Source organism: Salmo salar, chromosome 26 (genome assembly GCF_965601325.2).
Source record: "Salmo salar chromosome 26, fSalSal1, whole genome shotgun sequence".
Classification (NCBI taxonomy): Eukaryota; Metazoa; Chordata; class Actinopteri; order Salmoniformes; family Salmonidae; genus Salmo; species Salmo salar.
Genome location: NC_138316.1, coordinates 6,908,335 through 6,929,559, shown reverse-complemented (window position 1 = coordinate 6,929,559; position 21,225 = coordinate 6,908,335). Strand labels below are relative to the sequence as shown.

Genomic DNA, 21,225 nt, shown 5'->3' with positions numbered 1-21,225 from the left:
AAGGACGGCACGTTCAAGAGTTTTGGAGAGAAAAGAAAGAAGGGATACTGGTCTGTAGTTGTTGACATCGGAGGGATCGAGTGTAGGTTTTTTCAGAAGGGGTGCAACTCTCGCTCTCTTGAAGACGGAAGGGACGTAGCCAGCGGTCAAGGATGAGTTGATGAGCGAGGTGAGGAAGGGGAGAAGGTCTCTGGAAATGGTCTGGAGAAGAGAGGAGGGGATAGGGTCAAGTGGGCAGGTTGTTGGGCGGCCGGCCGTCACAAGACGCGAGATTTCATCTGGAGAGAGAGGGGAGAAAGAGGTCAAAGCACAGGGTAGGGCAGTGTGAGCAGGACCAGCGGTGTCGACGAGGATCGGATATCGCCAACCATCCGCAGAGAGGGAGGAGGGGGGGGAGGGGGAGGAGGATTCAGGAGGGAGGAGAAGGTAGCAAAGAGCTTCCTAGGGTTAGAGGTAGATGCTTGGAATTTAGAGTGGTAGAAAGTGGCTTTAGCAGCAGAGATAGAAGAGGAGAATGTAGAGAGGAGGGAGTGAAAGGATGCCAGGTCCGCAGGGAGGCGAGTTTTCCTCCATTTCCGCTCGGCTGCCCGGAGCCCTGTTCTGTGAGCTCGTAGTGAGTCGTCGAGCCACGGAGCAGGAGGGGAGGACCGAGCCGGCCTGGAGGATAGGGGACAGAGAAAATCAAAGGATGCAGAAAGGGAGGAGAGGAGGGTTGAGGAGGCAGAATCAGGAGATAGGTTGGAGAAGGTTTGAGCAGAGGGAAGAGATGATAGGATGGAAGAGGAGAGAGTAGCGGGAGAGAGAGAGCGAAGGTTGGGACGGCGCAATACCATCCGAGTAGGGGCAGAGTGAGAAGTGTTGGATGAGAGCAAGAGGGAAAAGGATACAAGGTAGTGGTCGGAGATTTGGAGGGGAGTTGCAATGAGATTAGTGGAAGAACAGCATCTAGTAAAGATGAGGTCAAGCGTATTGCCTGCCTTGTGAGTAGGGGGGGGAGGTGAGAGGGTGAGGTCAAAAGAGGAGAGGAGTGGAAAGAAGGAGGCAGAGAGGAATGAGTCAAAGGTAGACGTGGGGAGGTTAAAGTCACCCAGAACTGTGAGAGGTGAGCCATCCTCAGGAAAGGAACTTATCAAGGCATCACGCTCATTGATGAACTCTCCAAGGGAACCTGGAGTGTGATACATGATAAGGATGTTAAGCTTGAAAGGGCTGGTAACTGTGACAGCATGGAATTCAAATGAGGAGATAGACAGATGGGTCAGGGGAGAAAGAGAGAATGTCCACTTGGGAGAGATGAGGATTCCAGTGCCACCACCCCGCTGGCTCGATGCTCTAGGGGTATGCGAGAACACATGGGCAGACGAAGAGAGAGCAGTAGGAGTAGCAGTGTTATCTGTGGTAATCCATGTTTCCGTCAGCGCCAGGAAGTCTAGGGACTGGAGGGTAGCATAGGCTGAGATGAACTCAGCCTTGTTGGCTGCAGACCGGCAGTTCCAGAGGCTGCCGGAGACCTGGAACTCCACGTGGGTCGTGCGCGCTGGGACCACCAGGTTAGAGTGGCAGCAGCCACGCGGTGTGAAGCGTTTGTATGGCCTGTGCAGAGAGGAGAGAACAGGGATAGACAGACACATAGTTGACAAGCTACAGAAGTGTTGTTTCTTGTATTATTGTCTCTTGTGTCTTTAGAGAACTGTTTCACTTTGATATCCTTTTTCTTCTGTCCTGATTTTCTCTTTCTTTTCTTCTGTTAACTAGATATTCTTTGTTGTTCTTCGTTAGCTAGCTAGCTTCAATTCAGACCTTTATGGTAGAGTGGCCAGACGGAAGCCACTCCTCAGTAAAAGGCACATGACAGCCTGCTTGGAGTTTGCCAAAAGGCACCTAAAGGACTCTCAGACCATGAGAAACAAGATTCTCTGTTCGGATGAAACCAAGATTGAATTCTTTGTCCTGAATGCCAAGCATCACGTCTGGAGGAAACCTGGCACCATCCCTACGGTGAAGCATGTTGGTGGCAGCATCATGCTGTGGAGATGTTTTTTATTGGCATTGACTGGTAGACTAGTCAGGATCGAGAGAAAGATGAACAGAGCAAATTACAGAGAGCTCCTCGATGAAAACCTGCTCCAGAGCACCCAGGACCTCATACCTGGGCAAAAGTTCACCTTCCAACAGGACAACAACCCTAAGCACACAACCAAGACAACGCAGGAGTGGCTTCGGGACAAGTCTCTGAATGTCCTTGAGTAGCCCAGCCAGAGCCCGGACTTGAACCTGATCGAACATCTCTAGAGAGATCTGAAAATAGCTGTGCAGCGATGCTCCCTATCCAACCTGACAGAACTTGAAATAATCTGCAGAGAAGAATGAGAAACTCCCCAAATAGAGGTGTGCCAAGCTTATTGCGTCATACCCAAGAAGACTCGAGGCAGTAATCACTGCCAAAATTGCTTCAACAAAGTACTGAGTAAAGTGTCTGAATACTTATGTAAATGTGATATTTCAGTTTAAACTGTTAATTAAATGTGAAAAAAAGAAAGACAAATGTTTTGCTTTATCATTATGGGGTATTGTGTGTAGATTGATGAGGGAAACATTTTTAAATACATTTTAGAATAAGGCTGTAACGTAACAAAATGTGGAAAAAGTCAAGGGGTCTGAATACTGTATATATACTGTATATGTGTATCTAAAAGTGATTAAATTGTATTTTTTTCCTACAGATCTACACAACCTGCTCCACATTTTCGAAGTGAAAGAAAAAGTATAGAACATTTTCTAAATGAATAATATATATTTTTAAACGAACATGTCTTGATTGCGTATGACTCTACCAGCTCAAGACAACTCTTAGGGCAACATATATCCATTGTTTTTGGCAAAATTGCTCGAGCTCAGTAAATTTGGTTGGGAATCATTGATGGAAAGTGATATTCAAACCTTGTCTCGGATTTTCAATCAGATTTAAGTCAGGACTGAGACTTAGGAACACTGAACTCCTCTTGGAAAGCCAATCTGGTGTGTCATTGGCATTAAAATTGCGACAAGCATACACACATACCATGACGATGCCCAACCACATTACTTGAAAATACAGATGGTTTCACTCTGTGTGTTTTATTGGATTGGAAGTTTTTATTTTAAGCCAAAAAGTTAATTTCCTTCTCATTTTGTCTTGCAATATTACTTAAGGACCTTTTTGCAAACATAATGGAGGATTTAAAATAAATGTTTTAACACAGACTTCCTTTTTTTCACTTTGTCATACAGGCCAGTAACGTGGAGAGAATGCAATGTTGTGAAACCCATTTTCTAGTATTTTTGTTTTTGTATTTATTAGGGATCCCCATTAGTTCCTGCCAAGGCAGCAACTACTCTTCCTGGGGTCCAAACACATTAAGGCACTTACATTACATATAAAACAGTACATCATATAACATTATTACACCACTACATATCTACAATACAAAATGTATAATACCACCATACAACAATATCACAATGTATGTGTGTGTAGAGTGCGTGTGCTAGCGCTTGTGTGTGTATGCGTGTGTCTGTACCTTTGTGCGCGTCTCTTCACAGTCCCCACTGTTCCATAAGGTGTATTTGTACCTGTTTTTTAAAATATGATTCTACTGCTTGCGTGTGTTACCTGATGTTGAATAGAGTTCCATTTAGTCATGGGTCTACTGTATGTAGTACTGTGCGCCTCCCATAGTCTGTTCTGGACTTGGGGATTGTGAAGAGACCTCTGGTGGCATTTCTTGTGGGGTATGCATGGGTGACCGAGCTGTGTGCTAGTAGTTTAAACAGACAGCTTGGTACATTCAGCTTGTCAACACTTCTTACAAAAACAAGTAGTGATGAAGTCAATCTCTCTTCCACTTTAAGCCATGAGAGATTGACATGCATATCATTGTTAGCTCTCTGTGTACTTTTAAGGTCCAGCCATACTGCCCTGCTCTGAGCCAATTGTCCCTCTTTGTGGCACCTGATCACACTACTGAACAGTAGTCCAGGTGCGACCAGACTAGGGCCTGTTGGACCTGCATTGTTGATAGTGTTGTTAAGAAGGCAGACCAGGACTTTATTATGGACAGACTTCTCCCCATCCTAGCTACTGTTGTATCAACATGTTTTGACCATGGCAGTTTACAATCCAGGTTTACTCCAAGCAGTTTAGTCTCCTCAACTTGCTCAATTTCCACATTATTAATTACAAGATTTAGTTGAGGTTTAGGGTTTAGTGACTGATTTGTCCCAAATAAAATGGTTTTAGTTTTTGAAATATTTAGGACTAACTTATTCCTTGCCACCCATTCTGAAACTAACTGCAGTTCTTTGTTAAGTGTTGTAGTCATTTCAGTCACTGTGGTAGCTGACGTGTATAGTGTTGAGTCATCCGCATACATAGACACACTGGCTTTACTCAAAGCCAGTGGCATGTCGTTAGTAAAGATTTTAAAAAAGTAAGGGGCCTAAACAGCTGCCCTGGCGAATTCCTGATTCTGCATGGATTATGTTGGAGAGGCTTCCATTAAAGAACACCCTCTGTGTTCTTTTAGACAGGTAACTCTTTATCCACAATATAGCAGGGGATGTAAAGCCATAACACATACATCTTTCCAGCAGCAGACTATGATCGATAATGTCAAAACAGCCCTCACAATCTTTTTATTATCAATTTCTCTCAGCCAATCATCAGTCATTTGTGTAAGTGCTGTGCTTGTTGAATGTCGTTCCCTATAAGCGTGCTGAAAGTCTGTTGTCAATTTGTTTACTGTAAAATATCATTGTATCTGGTTAAACACAATTTTTGGTGGTGGCAACATCATTTTATGGGTATGCTTGTCATCACCAGCAGGGACCGGGGAGTTTGTCAGGTTGAAAAGAATTACAGTTAAAATGTTAAAGGAAAACCTGCCTCAGTCTTCTGAATACCTAACCCTGCGATAGAGTTTTATTTTTCAGTGGAACAGTAACACAAATATTAATGAACACACATAATGCCTTTTCAGTAGGTGTGGTGTGTTCCCAATGGGTCCAGTCTCAGTCCTGACTTTAAATCTGCTTGACAAGGTCTGAATATTGCTGTCAATCCATAATTCCCAACCAAATTTACTGAGCTCGAGCAATTTTGCCAAAAACAATGGATATATGTTGCCCTAAGAGTTGTCTTGAGCTGGTAGAATCATCCAAACAATGATTTACAGTTGTAATTGCTGACAAAGGTGATTCCACCAAGTATTAAGTCTGGGGTGTGAAGACATACGCGATCTTCATTTTAAATGTTCGATACTTTTTCTTTCAAATTGAAAATGTGCAGCAGGTTGTGTAGCTCTGTAGGGGGAAAAAAATGTAATGTAATCCTTTTTTCGATTTAGAATGTGACAACTGTGAAAGCGGTGTGTTGACTTTCACTAGGCACTGTATAATAAATATAGAATTTATAATAAACATTTATTGTTTTCTCTGTGTGTGTGTGTGTGTTTGTGTGTGCATCTGTACAGGCTTGTCGGAATGGCTATGTCCAGCACCTGGAGCATCTGCTGTTCTACGGGGCGGACATGAGCGCACAGAACGCCTCAGGGAACACAGCGCTGCACATTTGTGCTCTCTACAACCAGGTGAGGTGTGTGTGCGTGTGTTTGTTTGTTTGTTCATACAAGTATAACTGCCCTTCTTCCATCTGGTTTGATTGTGTAGGCCTGGAGGTCTCCCTGATGTCTCTCTGTTAACCTATTCTACTTGTGGTAAAGTCTGTAAGTGTCTGAGTGAATGAACTGAACACACCACCACTCATCATTGACCTTACACACATACACACACACACACATCTGCTTCTCGTTCCGTTCGTATGAGATTTAAGTAAATCTACAATTAAACGGCAGTTATTCTCATTTACATAATTATTTTCCCGCAATTAAGAGAAATTGGAGGAGAGGATCATGGTGGATAATGAGTGACAGGGGGTTAAGTCTGTCTCTCATTCCCACCATTCAGCTCTCCTCCTACTCTAGACTCAATGAGACCCCAGATTTGTACATGTTCATTAGCTAAATGTATTCTATTGAACATCAAATCTTACATCGTAGCATTTCTTAAATGCATTTGAGTCCTGACCCCGCTCTTGCTTGAAAAGCTTTTCACATCTCAACCCACTTGTTTCTCAACTCTCCCACTGTATCCTTATTCAGAATCATCTGACTCAATTAGCACTATGGTCTAGAATAGAATAGATGTTGCACACACTGAAAACATAGAGGACATTAACACATTCACTTACAACCGACCTCTGTCCCAACTGCACTGGATAGATAAGACATATACCGATAAAATTTACTTTGCATTTAGTAGTCCAGCACAAGGAACGAACGAATGAACAGCACAAGGAACGAATGAATGTTTCTGTCTCTGTCTCTTCTTCTCTCTCTTTCTCTTCATCCCTTTCACATTTGGGGATTTTTCTGCAAACTGTTGAGGCGGAATCCCCATGTCTCCTAATGTTCGGTAGTTTAGTGTCTGTACACATACACTGTTCCCCTGGTATTTAAACCTTCATGTCGTATTATCCTGTGACAGGGCTACAATTAGAGATGGGGGGGAGGGGTCAGAGTGAGAGAGACAGTGGGAGAGAAAGAGGACGGGCAGAATGAGAGAGAGAGGGGGGTTTACACGTCATCCATTTCTATTTACAAATAAGCTTCAAAGCAAATGGAGGGTATAAAATGCCAATACATGGGATTGTTAGTTTGTGGAACGTGTCAAAATATAGAGAGCATATTATGCACTCTACAAATGCCAGAATTCCCATCCTTCATGTTAGTTACTTTGCAAACTTGCAAAAGTACAGAATTGATTGTGTGTGTGTTAATGTGTGTGTTTCTGTATACAATACTGTTCATGCGTGGTTGAGCACTCTGTGGGCGAGTTGTGCTGCACATTCAGACCCTTTAACTGTCTCTCTCTTTCACACTCTTTCTGTTCCACAGCTTTTTTCCTTTCCTTCACACAGAATCTCCCTTCATACAGGTAGCAGTCTCTCTCTCTCTCTCTCTCTCTCTCTCTCTCTCTCTCTCTCCTCTCTCCTTTTTGTTTTTAAAAGTTGGGAGTTCAAAGGAGGACCTATGTTGCTTTTTTCCACTCTACTTGTTACTGCTAGTTCAAATAATCGAAAACTGGCTTCTGGACTATTCTGGTTACTGTACAAGTGTTCTGTCTAGTCTTTGTGATACAGGGTGTCGTATGGGAAGCATGGGACTAATAGAGATTGATCATTCCCAAGAAATTCAGAGCCTTTCCTCAAATTCAGAGCCTTTTCCCAGGATAACTGTGCCAGGGTGCTGCTGGTCCGTGGAGCCAACAAAGAGGTGAAGAATTACAACAGCCAGAGTCCCTTTCAGGTGAGACCCGTAATACATCCTTACTTCCTTCATGGGCTACATAGTTTATCCAATATACAGAATATATACTGAATGTGTTTTCAGTAAGTCACCCACTGGGAATAAAAATGTCAGCTAAAATGGCCATAATCACCGCCATCGTAACCGTGTCAACTAGGATAGGTCAGGGTCATTTTCTGCCTGTTAGCTAACGGCTTAAATGTCCTCCAATGTTCCTTCTACATTCAGCTAATGCGCTCATAGTCTTATGACGTTGGTTCAGATGGAGAGAGAGAATGAGTACCGTCTCACACTTCTTCCATGTGCTGCTGTGGGGAAGTTTTCTTGTCAGCAGGTGAAACCTGGGTCAGAGATGGCAGTGTGAATGGGACTCTGTTGATCAAAACACACATTTCAAGTCCCAAGTAATACCAAGGATGCATCTCAATAGTCTGAAGTGGCTTCCTCTACTGTACCTAACTCCTCTACTTGACTCCTCTCCTGTATCTGCATCTGAAAAGCAAGTGCTGAAGGGAATGGGTTGAGTCTTACTAGGCTACATAGTTGTGTGTTTGACGCAGTTGTAGACATCTTACAAAGTTGCGTATGTCCATGGGTTAGCTAGATATTTTGCGTGTGTCTTGCAGAGATAATATGTAATTGCTTGAATACACAGAAGGCAGTGCAGCTGACATTATTGATTCCAATGAGAGTCCTGCATGAGTCACGTCTGAGTCACAACGGAGCGTTTTGAAACAGGCTTTTATGTACAGTAAGGCAGTCCTCGGATCCTCGATGGCCCTCCACAGGCACTTCAGTGGCCCTCTTAATTACTCTGGCCTTCATCAGTGGGGTTGGCCCCAAAAGTTTAACTTGTCTAATTGTCTCCTATTCTTTTCCAATTGCACTGGTCTTTTATACTTGAAAGATCTAGAGGAGAGAAGGAAAAGACACAAGCAGAGGATGGCTCAGTGGATTAGAACATGGTGCTCCCTATACCATGGTTGTGGGTAAAATTCCCGTATGGGTCCCAGAAACTGAATATAGGTGTCTCTGCCAATGTTGCCAGTTAATTGATCAAGTATTGTCCCTTATTGGGGCAGAGTTCAACGGAGTGGAAATGATACTGTGTGTCTCCACTGCTCTGCCTGCGTATCTGTAGCTAAAAATAGCAGCACAATGAGATCATCAATTAGAGCTCTGCTGAGTGACTCAAAATCCCTCCCACTCCTCTGTTGGCCCTAGACTCTGTATATAGGTGTTTCACAAGATTCTTATATTCAGCGTTTGCCAATTTCAACCTTACTCTCTATCTCCCCCGTTCCCTCTCTTGCTCCCTTCTTCCCAGATGTGTCCTTTATCCCTTTCACATTTTTTCCTCCCTCTCTCTCTCTCTCTCTCTCTCTGTCTCTCTCTGTCTCTCTCTGTCTCTCTCTCTCTCTCTCTCTCTCTCTCTCTCTCTCTCTCTCTCTCTCTCTCTCTCTCTCTCTCTCTCTCTCTCTCTCTCTCTCTCTCTCTCTCTCTCTCTCTCTCTCTCTCTCTCTCATTTGATTCTTTCTTCACTATTCCCTTTCTCCTTTATTCCTTTTCTTTCTCATTTCCTCTCCCTCAGCTTCATTCTCTTTAAATGTTCTGCTTCCTTGTCTTTTCTTTCTCCCATTTATTTTCCCCTTCTCTCTCTTTCCATCTCTCCCTCTTTCTTTCTGTCAGCAGTGGAAAGTGAGTCAGTTTCTTTCACTGTGTTGCATTCAGATGAGATTGGAATCCCACTGGGCACACACTGGTTGAATCAACTTTGTTTCCATGTAATTTAATGTAAATTACGTTGAACTGTCTGTGCCCAGTGGGATGTGGAATAAGAAACTGGAATGAGATGAAACACTGGAATCAGTGAAACATGCAGAAGTGTTCAACACTATACTGAAGCTCCAATCGCTATTTGTCTCTCAGCGAAAGTCTACCCTTTTAGCCCAGGGTATGGGCTGATGTTTATCAGTATTGAGAAACTCATGATGAGAAACAAGAACATGCAAATTCAAGAGCGAGGGGAACGGAAAGAGAGTATTTCTGCTCTCTGTCTCTGTATCTCTAACAATCCCTCCTTTCCCATCTCCTTTCCAATCTCCTCCTGTCTTCTCCATCTTCCCTACTCGCGTTCTCCTATGTGCCTGGCCCTTTAAGGATTCTCTCTGGTCTTGAATCAGAATGAATTTCCTCCCTGAGTTGTTGGATGTAGTTTCAGGCACAATTCTCCACCCATTCCTCCTCCCCTACCTCATTCGCTTCCTCCTCCTCCTCTCATCCACCACCATAGAAAACAATGTGTCTTCATGGAAACAAGGGGTCATTCCCAGCATGTTTATGCTGTGGGAACATGAGGGAGTGAAGGAGGGGGTGGCAATCAAGGCATTAGTGGGCTGTTTTCCCCTATACAAGGCTGTGCACTACACTACAGCCGTGTGGGTTAGATGTGGTGTTTAGACTTTAAACTACGCTACAGCTATACACTGAGAAAAAGGTTTCAAAAAGAGTTCTGCAGTTGTCCCCATAGGAGAACCCTTTTTGGTTCCAGGTAGAACTCTTTTGGGTTCCATGTATAACCCTCTTTGGAAAGGGATCTACATGGAACGCAAAAGGGGTTCTTCAAAGGGTTCTCATATGGGGACAGCCGAAGAACCATTTTTGGTTTAGATAGCACCTTTTTTTATCAGGTGTAGGCTTCATTCTGTACCTTCCATCGCCTCAGTGCTATCGCTCTCAGTTTACCAGTGTTCAGTTATGATACCCAGTGACCTGAAATCGGTGTTATACCTATCACAACGGCTCATAAGAAATGAGGGCATGTTATGTTTAAGCGTAGAATGTTTGTATTTTGTTATTAAGTGTCGTTCAAAAAGACTGCAGTAAACCCCCCACTTACCCTCCTCCTCCTCCCCACTCTCCCCCCTACTCCCCCCTACACCCTCTCCCAGGAATGAGTTCTCCTGTATGGAATCAAAGCGCTGTCCCTCTCACTGTACACTATATGTACATCCACTGCACCCTGGGGATACTATGATATTGCGCCCTTTCCTCCAGTGGGTGAGACTGAGGGTGACTTGTCACCAACCCATAGATGCCCATGCTGCCATGTTGACCAGCTGACAGTGGCGCCGTGGTGCCAAAAGCCTTAAAAACTGTCATGGCTGCTTGCTGCTATATTTACATTTGTTTTTGTCCTCTGATGGAGAAGTGGTAAGGTAATGAAGAGAAAGGGAAGAGAGAAGGGGAGAACAATGCACGTGTGTGTGTGTGTGTGTGTGTGTGTGTGTGTGTGTGTGTGTGTGTGTGTGTGTGTGTGTGTGTGTGTGTGTGTGTGTGTTCCGGTCATGCTAAAAGGTCAGGATTTGTAACAGGTTGCAGATGGTTAAATCCAGATAAGAATTTAGTGGAATCATGTCCAGATTACTACACAGACAGACACACACACACACAATGAATTGTTTGAATTTGTAGGGCAATGCAAAGGCTGTTTTGCAGAAAACTTAATGGGGCCCTCAAATTGCAATCCTCCTGATCCCCCCTCTCTCTCACAGGTGGCCATCATTTCGGGGAACTTTGAACTGGCCGAACTGGTCAAGAACCACAAAGAGACAGATATAGGTGAGTAACCATGGTTACCCTCCTCTTTTACACCTCCCTTCCCAATGTCTGAAATGGAGATATTATTGGATAATAGGTTGTTCATCTTTTCTTGTGTCTGTATGTGTGTGCGTCTGCCCTTCTGCAAGTACGCTCGCCATCATTTTTATTTTATTTTTCCTTTATTTAACTAGGCAGGTCAGTTAAGAACAATCCCCCCCCCCCCCCCCCCCCCCCCGTGGGATTACCCTATCACACTGGGGAATCCAGGATCCCTCAGGTGGCATACGAGAGAAGGGTTAGGGAGGGATAGAATGGGGGAGAGATATTTCCACAGACTCTCTACTAAATCCCCGCCAAAAAAAGGGTTTCTTTCTTCCAAAGGAATTTAAAAACAGATTTCTACTTTCTCTGTGGGTTTATCTGCCATGCACCCCACACCCCCCACGGCCCGACAACAGCATCATCTTTCTTAATTAAACTATTTCACATGGAGGGAAAAAGGTTAAGCGGGAGGGATTACCATCCCCAGACAAATGAAATAAAAATGTAATAAATAAATAGAAAAAGAGTGAATAGATAAATAAATAAAATAATCTAAAAATGTAATCCACGATTGTTGTCCCCCGAGCGAGATTCCCGAGGCCTCACAGCTGCAGCGAGGGCTAGATGAAATGCAGCGCTGCAGGATTACCCCGCGTCTCTCACATCTGCTGCCATCGTTCCCGCTCCCCCTCTCAGACCCCCCATCCCGCTCCCCACGTTCAACATGGACCCTCTCACACCGGGACGCCGTCGCACCTCAACTCTGGTGGGGCCATGAGAGCCTGCCACGCCCGAACTCTGCCATTGACCATTAGATGTTGCTAATGGAATGAAAAGTCCCGGATAACTGTCCTCTGTTACAGTCCTCGTTGCTTTTTCTTTCTCTCTATCTTTCGGCTCACTGTCAGTTTGTGATGGGATATTGGCGATGCTGGATTATCGGCGATGGGTTCTGCATGTTGCAAAGCAAAGAAAGGTGGGTGCTCTGAAGCTCAACCACCCCCCTCCTACCTCCTCTACCCTCCTACCCTCTGCCCTGTCCAGCCATCCCTAGTCCCCTTCTCATCCGCTCCAGGTGGGTGGTAGCTTGCTATGTTGGGATACAGGTAGAATTGTGTTTCTGCGGTATGGTGGGTAGTTGTCTATCCTGCCTGAGCTGAGGCATTACCCTGGCATGAGTACAGAATTGATTGTGTGTGTGTGTGTGTGTGTGTGTGTGTGTGTGTGTGTGTGTGTGTGTGTGTGTGTGTGTGTGTGTGTGTGTGTGTGTGTGTGTGTGTGTGTGTGTGTGTGTGTGTGTGTGTGTCTGTACAGTATTTAGAATGTGCACTAAAGAGCATTAGCCCATAAAGAGTAATGAGTCAGTAGCACTATGGGTCATTAAGACTCACACACCTTCTCTCCCTCTTTCTCCCTACATCCTTCTAGCTCCCTTGTTCCCAGATGTGTGATGGACACTGTCAGTGACTTTATGGTCTATCTCTCTCTCTGTCTTTCTTTGTGTTGGAGTTTGATTAGAAGATAGGCATGAATTTAATCCTGTACAAGAGAGCACAGAGCACTTCAGCTAACCCTGACACTGCCTAGCCTTGTAACCCAACTCAAGGTTCTCATGAATCAGTGTATTATTTATTTATTATCATGGTATGTCCCAACACTCATATTCAATTAACTAGACTGTTATTCAATCTCTGTATTAGACCCATAGAAGATACCAGAGAATCAGACCAAAGCAGTAGAAATGATTGGATAGATTATGGTGGATGGGTTATATTGCCATATAATGTATGTTTAGGTTTTTGGACTGGGTTAGCGAACACAAGGCTAATATATGAATAATAAAGTAGATGAATTAGGGATGGATAGAGCGGAAATGAATCTCCTCGGAGGACGAGGCGTCATTCTCTAGCTCAGCCTATAGTGAGAATTCCCGTGTGTGTGTGTGTGTGTGTGTGTGTGTGTGTGTGTGTGTGTGTGTGTGTGTGTGTGTGTGTGTGTGTGTGTGTGTGTGTGTGTGTGTGTGTGTGTGTGTGTGTGTGTGTGTGTGTGTGTGTGTGTGTGTGTGTGTGTGTGTGTGTGTGTGTGATCTACATCCATAGTAATGACACAGATAATGGCGGGAGTGATGAGAGGTGAGTCTCGCTGTGTTCATCTCTTTGAGTCAGCTGACTCTTGCTCCTAGTGAAAGCAACACACTCCTGACCAGCAAACAGGTTACCATGGCATCAGAGCCTGTGTGCTAATCATTAAAAGACTATGGCATCTGGCTGATGCCCCAAATGGTAAGGGAACTTTGGGCAGAGGTACAATTCCCAGTTTGAAGGAAAGTTATAGAGAGGGGATAATTGGAGATAAAGGAGGGGTGGTGGAGAGATGTTGTAGAAAGAGAAGTATAGTTGGAAAGGGGTAATACTGTACAAGGGGAAAAAATCTCTCCATGCGCCCTTGAGCAAGGCACTTAACACTAATTGCCCCAGGGTCGCTGGATAATGAGCACTCTGGCTGTGACCCCATTCTCAGAGGGTTTCTAAGGGAGAGTTGGGATATGCCAAAAACACATTTAGGACAAAGTTAAGCACCCATCCATATCCTTATATCACTCTGACACAGCAACATGGTCAGCCACAGAGCAAGCACCCCAGGAGAAGTTTAGCAGAGAGGGGTGGCAAATAAAGATGGTGAGGGCTATAAGTAGATATAGGGGGTAGTAAGTAGACGTTAAATTGACATAGGAGTTAGTGTGCAATGTGTCCAATCGATCAGTGCTTTAGTAACTAGGCGTGACTGAATGTGTCCAGACACTCTGCTTTGGTAGATAGGCTAGTAAATCTGTTTCTTAAATCCAGTTAGTTTTTTCCCATTCTGCCGGTAAGCCTCTCTAAGAATGATTGGCAGATGTGTGTATTAGACATCACGCTGCAAGAGCGTGATAATCCGACATGGGGGCCAAATCAAACACACAGATACACAATGTGCGCACCATACACAAACATGCACACAGAGACACGTGCACGCAAACACTCAACACACTCAACTTAGCACACAAATGGCCATCCAAAACAAACACTACACTAAACACCCAGACAACCAAACACCCACTCGACCAATGCTCAGCGACAACATGGCATACTCTTGCAGGACTATGACATAATTTAATAAGGCACTTTTTAGCAGTTCAAATAAGTCATATGTCTCCTCCTTAGTGTACCATGGTAATGAATTATTGTCTTAATGTCACTGACTAGCTAATCCAGTCTGCCTAATAAAAGAACAAACGCAGCCTGCGTGGCTCTGAGTAGCTGGTCACACGGTTCACTGCAGCCTGTTCTACACAGCTTTTGATGAGACAGCCAGAGAGCACCCTTTAGTGATGGGATTTAGAGGAGACTAAAAACAGGCAGCCAGCGGAAGATGAAAAGAAGTGAGGGAGCGACTTCCTGCTGTTGAGGGGAAGGTTGAGTAGTGTTGTGGCATATATTGTGTGTCCTAGTTTGCTGCGGTGGAACGTGTGTGGTGGGTGTGGATTAGGGTTTAATGGCGGAAACAGGGTTACCGAGATTTACCGGGATTTCCCGCCAAAACCCATTCACTTTTCCCAATAAAGTAAAATGTAAATTTAAATAAACATTTACCTGTTGCATTTGTTACCATTCATTAGCATTAGTTAGCCAAAACAATCTATGGTAAGCCTATTTCTAGCAATAAAGTAACACTTTAATTTAAATAAATATTTTAAAACAAAACATGGAGAAATCATAATCAACCAATTTTCCTTCCCGAGAAAATAGCAAGAAATTAACGGTCTTTCCAGTAATCCCATTCAAACCGGAAGTGCTATTTAAAAGCAAATAATTCCATTGAAAATGGAATCACCGGGAGCACACTGCCTGCCCTCCAGGCCACCTACAGCACCCGATGTCACAGGAAGGCCAAAAAGATCATCAAGGACATCAACACACCGAGCCACGGCAATAGGTAAAAGCGAACATTTACCTATTGCATTCATTAGCATTAGTTAGCCAAAAAAATCTATGGTAATCCCATTTCTAGCAATAAAACACAATTTAGATTTCCATTTTAAAACTAATGTTTTAACATTAGTATTTACAGTTGAAGTTGGAAGTTTACATAAATTTAGGTTGGAGTCATTAAAACTCGTTTTTCAACCACTCCACAAATGTCTTACTATAGTTTTGGCAAGTTGGTTAGGACATCTACTTTGTGCATGACACAAGTCATTTTTCCAACAACTGTTTACAGACAGATTATTTCACTTATAATTCACTGTATCACAGTTCCAGTGGGTCAGAAGTTTACATACACTAAGTTGACTGTGCCTTTAAACAGCTTGGAAAATTCCAGAAAATTATGTCATGGCTTTAGACGATTCTGATAGGCTAATTGACATAATTTGATTCAATTGGAGGTGTACCTGTGGATGTATTTCAAGGCCTACCTTCAAACTCAGTGCCTCTTTTCTTGACATCATGGGAAAATCAAAATAAATCAGCCAAGACCTCAGAAAAAAAAATTGTAGACCTCCACAAGTCTGGTTCATCCTTGGGAGCAATTTCCAAATGCCTGAAGGTACCACGTTCATCTGTACAAACAATAGTACGCAAGTATAAACACCATGGGACCACGCAGCCGTCATACTGCTCAGGAAGGAGACACGTTCTGTCTCCTAGAGATGAAGGTACTTTGGTGCGAAAAGTGCAAATCAATCCCAGAACAACAGCAAAGGACCTTGTGAAGATGCTGGAGGAAACAGGTACAAAAGTATCTATATCCACAGTAAAACGAGTCCTATATCGACATAACCTGAAAGGCCGCTCAGCAAGGAAGTAGCCACTGCTCCAAACCGCCATAAAAAAGCCAGACAATGGTTTGCAACTGCACATGGGGACAAAGATTGTACTTTTTAGAGAAATGTCCTCTGGTCTGATGAAACAAAAATAGAACTGTTTGGCCATAATGACCATTGTTGTGTTTGGAGGAAAAAGGGGGAGGCTTGCAAGCCGAAGATCACCATCCCAACCGTGAAGCACAGGGGTCGCATCATCATGTTGTGGGGGTGCTTTGCTGCAGGAGGGACTGGTGCACTTCACAAAATAGATGGCATCATGAGGAAGTAAAATTATGTGGATATATTGAAGCAACATCTCAAGACATCAGTGAGGAAGTAAAAGCTTAGTCGCAAATGGGTCTTCCAAATGGAAAATGACCCCAAGTGTACTTCCAAAGTTGTGGCAAAATGGCTTAAGGACAACAAAGTCAAGGTATTGGAGTGGCCATCACAAAGCCCTGACCTCAATCCCATAGAAAATTTGTGGGCAGAACTGAAAAAGCGTGCGTGAGCAAGGAGGCCTAGAAACCTGAGTCAGTTACACCAGCTCTGTCAGGAGGAATGGACCAAAATGCACCCAACTTATTGTGGGAAGCTTGTGGAAGGCTACCCAAAACGTTTTACCCAAGTTAAACAATTTAAATGCAATGTTACCAAATACACATTGAGTGTATGTATACTTCTGACCCACTGGGAATGTGATGAAAGAAACAAAAGCTGAAATAAATCATTCTCTCTACTATTATTCTGACATTTCACATTCTTAAAATAAAGTGTTGATCCTAACTGACCTAAGATAGGGAATTTCTACTAGGATTAAATGTCAGGAATTGTGAAAACTGAGTTTAAATGTATTTGGCTAAGGTGTATGTAAACTTCTGACTTCAACTGTACCTTTAAATGTTATTTTATTGCTATAAATAGGCTTACCATAGATTTCTTTGGGCTAACTAACGAATGCAATAGGTAAATGTTCACTTTTATGTCAAATATAACCTACCTTAGAATGGCATATGATTTATGGCGGGTTTCGATTCATGTACAATTGATCAACCACAGCGCTATCCATGGTATTGAGTATTTTTGATTAGCAGAAAATTGGATATGTTCCTTCTGACAAGATCACCACAATAAAAAAATGTCAAACAGCAACAACCTTCCCAATTCCCTCGATGGCCAGGTGCAAGGGGAGAAAAAAGGACAAAGCTGCATCTTTCAGTAAGCTAAAATGAATGTAATTTTCAATAGACTCTAAACTCATAATAGTTTAGCAATTGGCCAACAGTGCTTCATAGGCCAGTTTAAAACTAGACTACATCAACAAAATAGTGCAGTGACTTTGAGAGAACTTTGACTTGATTAATTTGCAAGAAATACAACAAGAAACCGTTCGATTCATGTGTATATTTCTCCATTTACATATCAAATCATATGTTATTGTTCACAAACACACATTTAGCAGTTGTTTTTGTGGGTGTAGTTAAATGCTTGTCTTCCTAGCTCCAGCAGTGCAGTAGTATCAAAAAATACAACAATACACACAACTCTTAGAGTAAAATAATGGAATTAAGAAATATAAAAATATTAGGATAAGCAATGTTGGAGTGACAATGACTAAAATACAGTAGTTTAGAATACAGTATATACATATGTAACGAGTAAACCAGTATGCAAACATTATTAAAGTGACTAGTGTTCCATTATTAAAGTGACCAGTGATTCCAGGTCTATGTACATGGGGCAGCAGCCTCTGAGGTGCAGGGTTGAGTAACTGGGTGATACCCAGTTATTAACAGTCTGATGGCCTTGAGCTAGAAGCTGTTTTTCAGCCTCTCGGTCTCAGCTTTGATGCACCTGTACTGACCTTGCCTTTTGGATGGTAGCGGGGTGAACAGGCCATGGCTCGGGTGGTTGATGTCCTTGATGATCTTTTTGGCCTTCCTGTGACATCGGGTGCTGTAGGTGTCCTGGAGGGCAGAAAGTGTGCTCCCGGTGATGCGTTGGGCAGTCCGGACCACCATCTGGAGAGCCCCCCAGTGGTTTAATCATGTCAGATTTTTTTCGCTGGTATTATTTGCTTTTAGATAGCATTTCCAGTTTGAACGGGAATACTGGAAAGACCGTTCATTTCTTGCTATTTCTCGGGAGGAAAATTGGTCGATTCTGCAGAAAATATTGAACCCAAGTGTGTAAGTGTCGGAGTCTGTAAATGGTAGTGTTGGAAAAAATACTCAAATGTCATACTTTAGTAAAAGTAAAGATACCTTAATAGAAATGACTGGAGTAAAAGTTAGTCACCCAGTAACATACTAAGTCTAAAAGTATTTGGTTTTATATATATAAAGTATGTAATTGCTAAAATATACTTAAGTTTCAAAAGTAAAAGCATAAATAATTTAAAATTCCTTATATTACGCAAACCAGAAAGCACAATTAAAAAAATAAAAAATTCCGGATAGCCAGGGGCACACTCCAACACAGACATAATTTACAAGTCCGCCAGATCAAAGACAGTAGGGATGACCAGGGATGTTCTCTTAATAAGTGCGTGAATTTGTCTATTTTCCTGTCCTGCTAAGCATAAAAATGTAATGAGTATTTTTGGGTGTCAGGGAAAACGTATGGCGTAAAAAATACAATATTCTTTTTATGAATGTTGTGAGGCTAAATCTGATTATTTTGTAACCGCTCTTTCAGATTGTAATGGGAACCCAATTCAATTCAGGGAAAACTGTCAAATTCCTAAAGTGTTCTTCTTCCTCCTCTCTGCCACTGCTAAAGTGTGCAAAGCTGCAATCAAGGCTTTAATCAAGGCAAAGGGTTGCTACTTTGAAGAATCCTAGATATAAAATATATTTTGATTTGTTTAACACTTTTTTGGTTACTACATGATTCCATATGTGTTATTTCATAGTTTTGATGTCTCCACTATTATTCTACAATGTAGAAAATAGTACAAATAAAGAAAAACCCTAGAATGAGTAGGTGTGTCCTAAGTTTTGACTGGTACTGTATGTTATAATATCGTCTTCGTATCTCAAAAGCATTGTAATGTGGTTAACATTAAAAATAGAAATGAAAATTATTAAAATCTAAAAGATCAAATTTAACCAGAGAGCACCCTTAGATCATGACGAAAGGCCGTACTCCACACTCTTGCACTCCAGATTGAATTTACATACACACTCTAGATCTACAGCTCTCCGACCTAAGGATCACTGGCGTCATGATTTGACCTCGTATTTTCAGAGTTCCCAGTCTTGAAAGCGCTATAAATCTCATGGTAGGCTACCCTTCGTCAGCTCATATCTGTGTGAAGCTGGATTCAGTGCTCTTGTCTGCATTAAAACCAAATATCGATCCAGGTTGGATGTGACAGCAGCGGCGCACTGTCGACCACACCCCCTGACTTTGAAAAGCTCCAACGCGACGTATCAAGCAGTGGAGGCTGGTGACTTGAAAAATTTAAGAGGATGTGAGACCCACGGTATAGGCGCGGAACACACGGAGACGACAAAGTGTTTCAAAAATCGTCAAAGACTAATTATTTTAACCTAAAGCATTTAATAAAGACATTTCTAGTACAATATTATGGGGAATGGGAGGGCTACTTACACCGTGTTGGAAAGGGATCACAGCAGTGATTGAATGAGGGTATGAGGCATGAGTTGAAGTGTTCAGAGGATTGACCAGTGCAGGACAGGATTTGACTGGGAAGACAAAAAACAATAACACAACACACTGCACAGTTAGACAAAATAGCTAAGAATTACTTAGTCTTAGCAAGGAGTAAAATCAGTGATGTGTAATAATGTGATTGTGTATGTGATTGACTCTAAATACAGTAATGAGAGACAATTGACAGGGGTACACACAGTGCTTGGAGGGAAAACATTCAATGTGCCAGTGGATGAGCGGGCACATGAGATGTGGCTTCAGTTCATGTCAGGAGAAAGTTGACAATGGTAGTGGAATGGAGTAGTCATCACCTCTTAATCAGGGAACAGGAGGTGACTTAGCTGTAAATACAAATAGCAGATACGTTTCATTATAGCTGCACCATCATAGGTTTGGACAATGAGTTTCTCTATGAACTTAAACTGAGACATCTCAAAATTCATGAAGTCAAACACAGACTGCGCATCTCGCCCTCTTAACACATCAAAGTATCCCAAGAAACGTTCCTGAATAAAGCCCTGATCATCCACATACCTGACAACTGCAAGCAGACTGGTGGCACCATAGGTCCCAGAGCAGTGGGGCAATTTTTACCCCCTGGGGCCTGGTTTTTCCTTATATGTTAACCTAACTAGGAAAACTCTGGACCCTATAAGCTATGACAGTGATTAATCAGTTGTAAAAAGGTTTGATATGGGCTATGATGGGACCAGTTTTTCCTAATCAGGTCACATGGTTTTAAAAAAACTCCTGAAAAACTCCTGGCCCTGGGTGGGATGAAAACCCTTTCAAACTGCAGCTACCTTATATTTGTTGATATACATTATATTTAGACTAGATTATGAGTGGGATTTCCTCTAACCATTCATATAGACAACAACTGATAGTAGAGCTCACAGGGCAGAGCTCGCTTTATGCATGTTAGCATCATGCAGGCCTATGCAACTGTAGACCTTATAAAAAATGTACTCAATTTTGAATATATTTAGAATATTTCTCCTGACACACAAATAGACTATAAATACATAACGTTACCAATTAGTTTACCCTGACCAGATGGACAGGGCGCATAGGCTGTACGCAGCTGCTCTTATTAGTAGCCTATGTGTTATCATCTTTGCTAAATAAATACTGGAGGAAAGTGAAAAGCCTACTTGAGGGGATGCAAAAAAATGCACTGGTCAACCTCTTTAATCATTTAATGGATGATGTGATGGAAGCTATCAAATCATTCAGAATTGACAGTCGATAGTTTGAAATGTTCAGCAAGTAAAGCATCGTAACGTGCAATTACCTCTGCAACCTCCTTGTAGTTGCCCTTGTCGGTGGAACTTTCCCTCTCGTCGTGTCCTCTAAAAGCAAATTATTGCATGCCCAAAAACGCAGTGCTGTTGATACAGTGGCTTGCGAAAGTATTCACCCCTTGGCATTTTTCCTATTTTGTTGCCTTACAACCTGGAATTAAAATGGATTTTTGGGGGGTTTGTATCATTTGATTTACACAACATGCCTACAACTTTGAAGATGCAAAATAAGACAAAAAAATTGAAAACTTGACTGTGCATAACCCCCCCCCCCCCAAAGTCAATACTTTATAGACCCACCTTTTGCACCAATTACAGCTGCACGTCTCTTGGGGTATGTCTCTATAAG

The 21,225-nt window shown here is 42.6% G+C and overlaps 1 protein-coding gene across 1 annotated transcript in view; it reads left to right on the top strand.

Moving 5' to 3' along the window:
• LOC106587060 (SH3 and multiple ankyrin repeat domains protein 2) overlaps nucleotides 1–21,225 on the top strand; it is a 189,437-nt gene that overhangs the window by 17,883 nt on the left and 150,329 nt on the right. Inside the window, exons 6-8 of the mRNA XM_082969923.1 lie at nucleotides 5,511–5,627; nucleotides 7,326–7,403; nucleotides 10,958–11,024. Of these exons, the coding sequence (XP_082826049.1) occupies nucleotides 5,511–5,627; nucleotides 7,326–7,403; nucleotides 10,958–11,024 (262 nt within the window). The remainder of the gene's footprint in view (nucleotides 1–5,510; nucleotides 5,628–7,325; nucleotides 7,404–10,957; nucleotides 11,025–21,225) is intronic.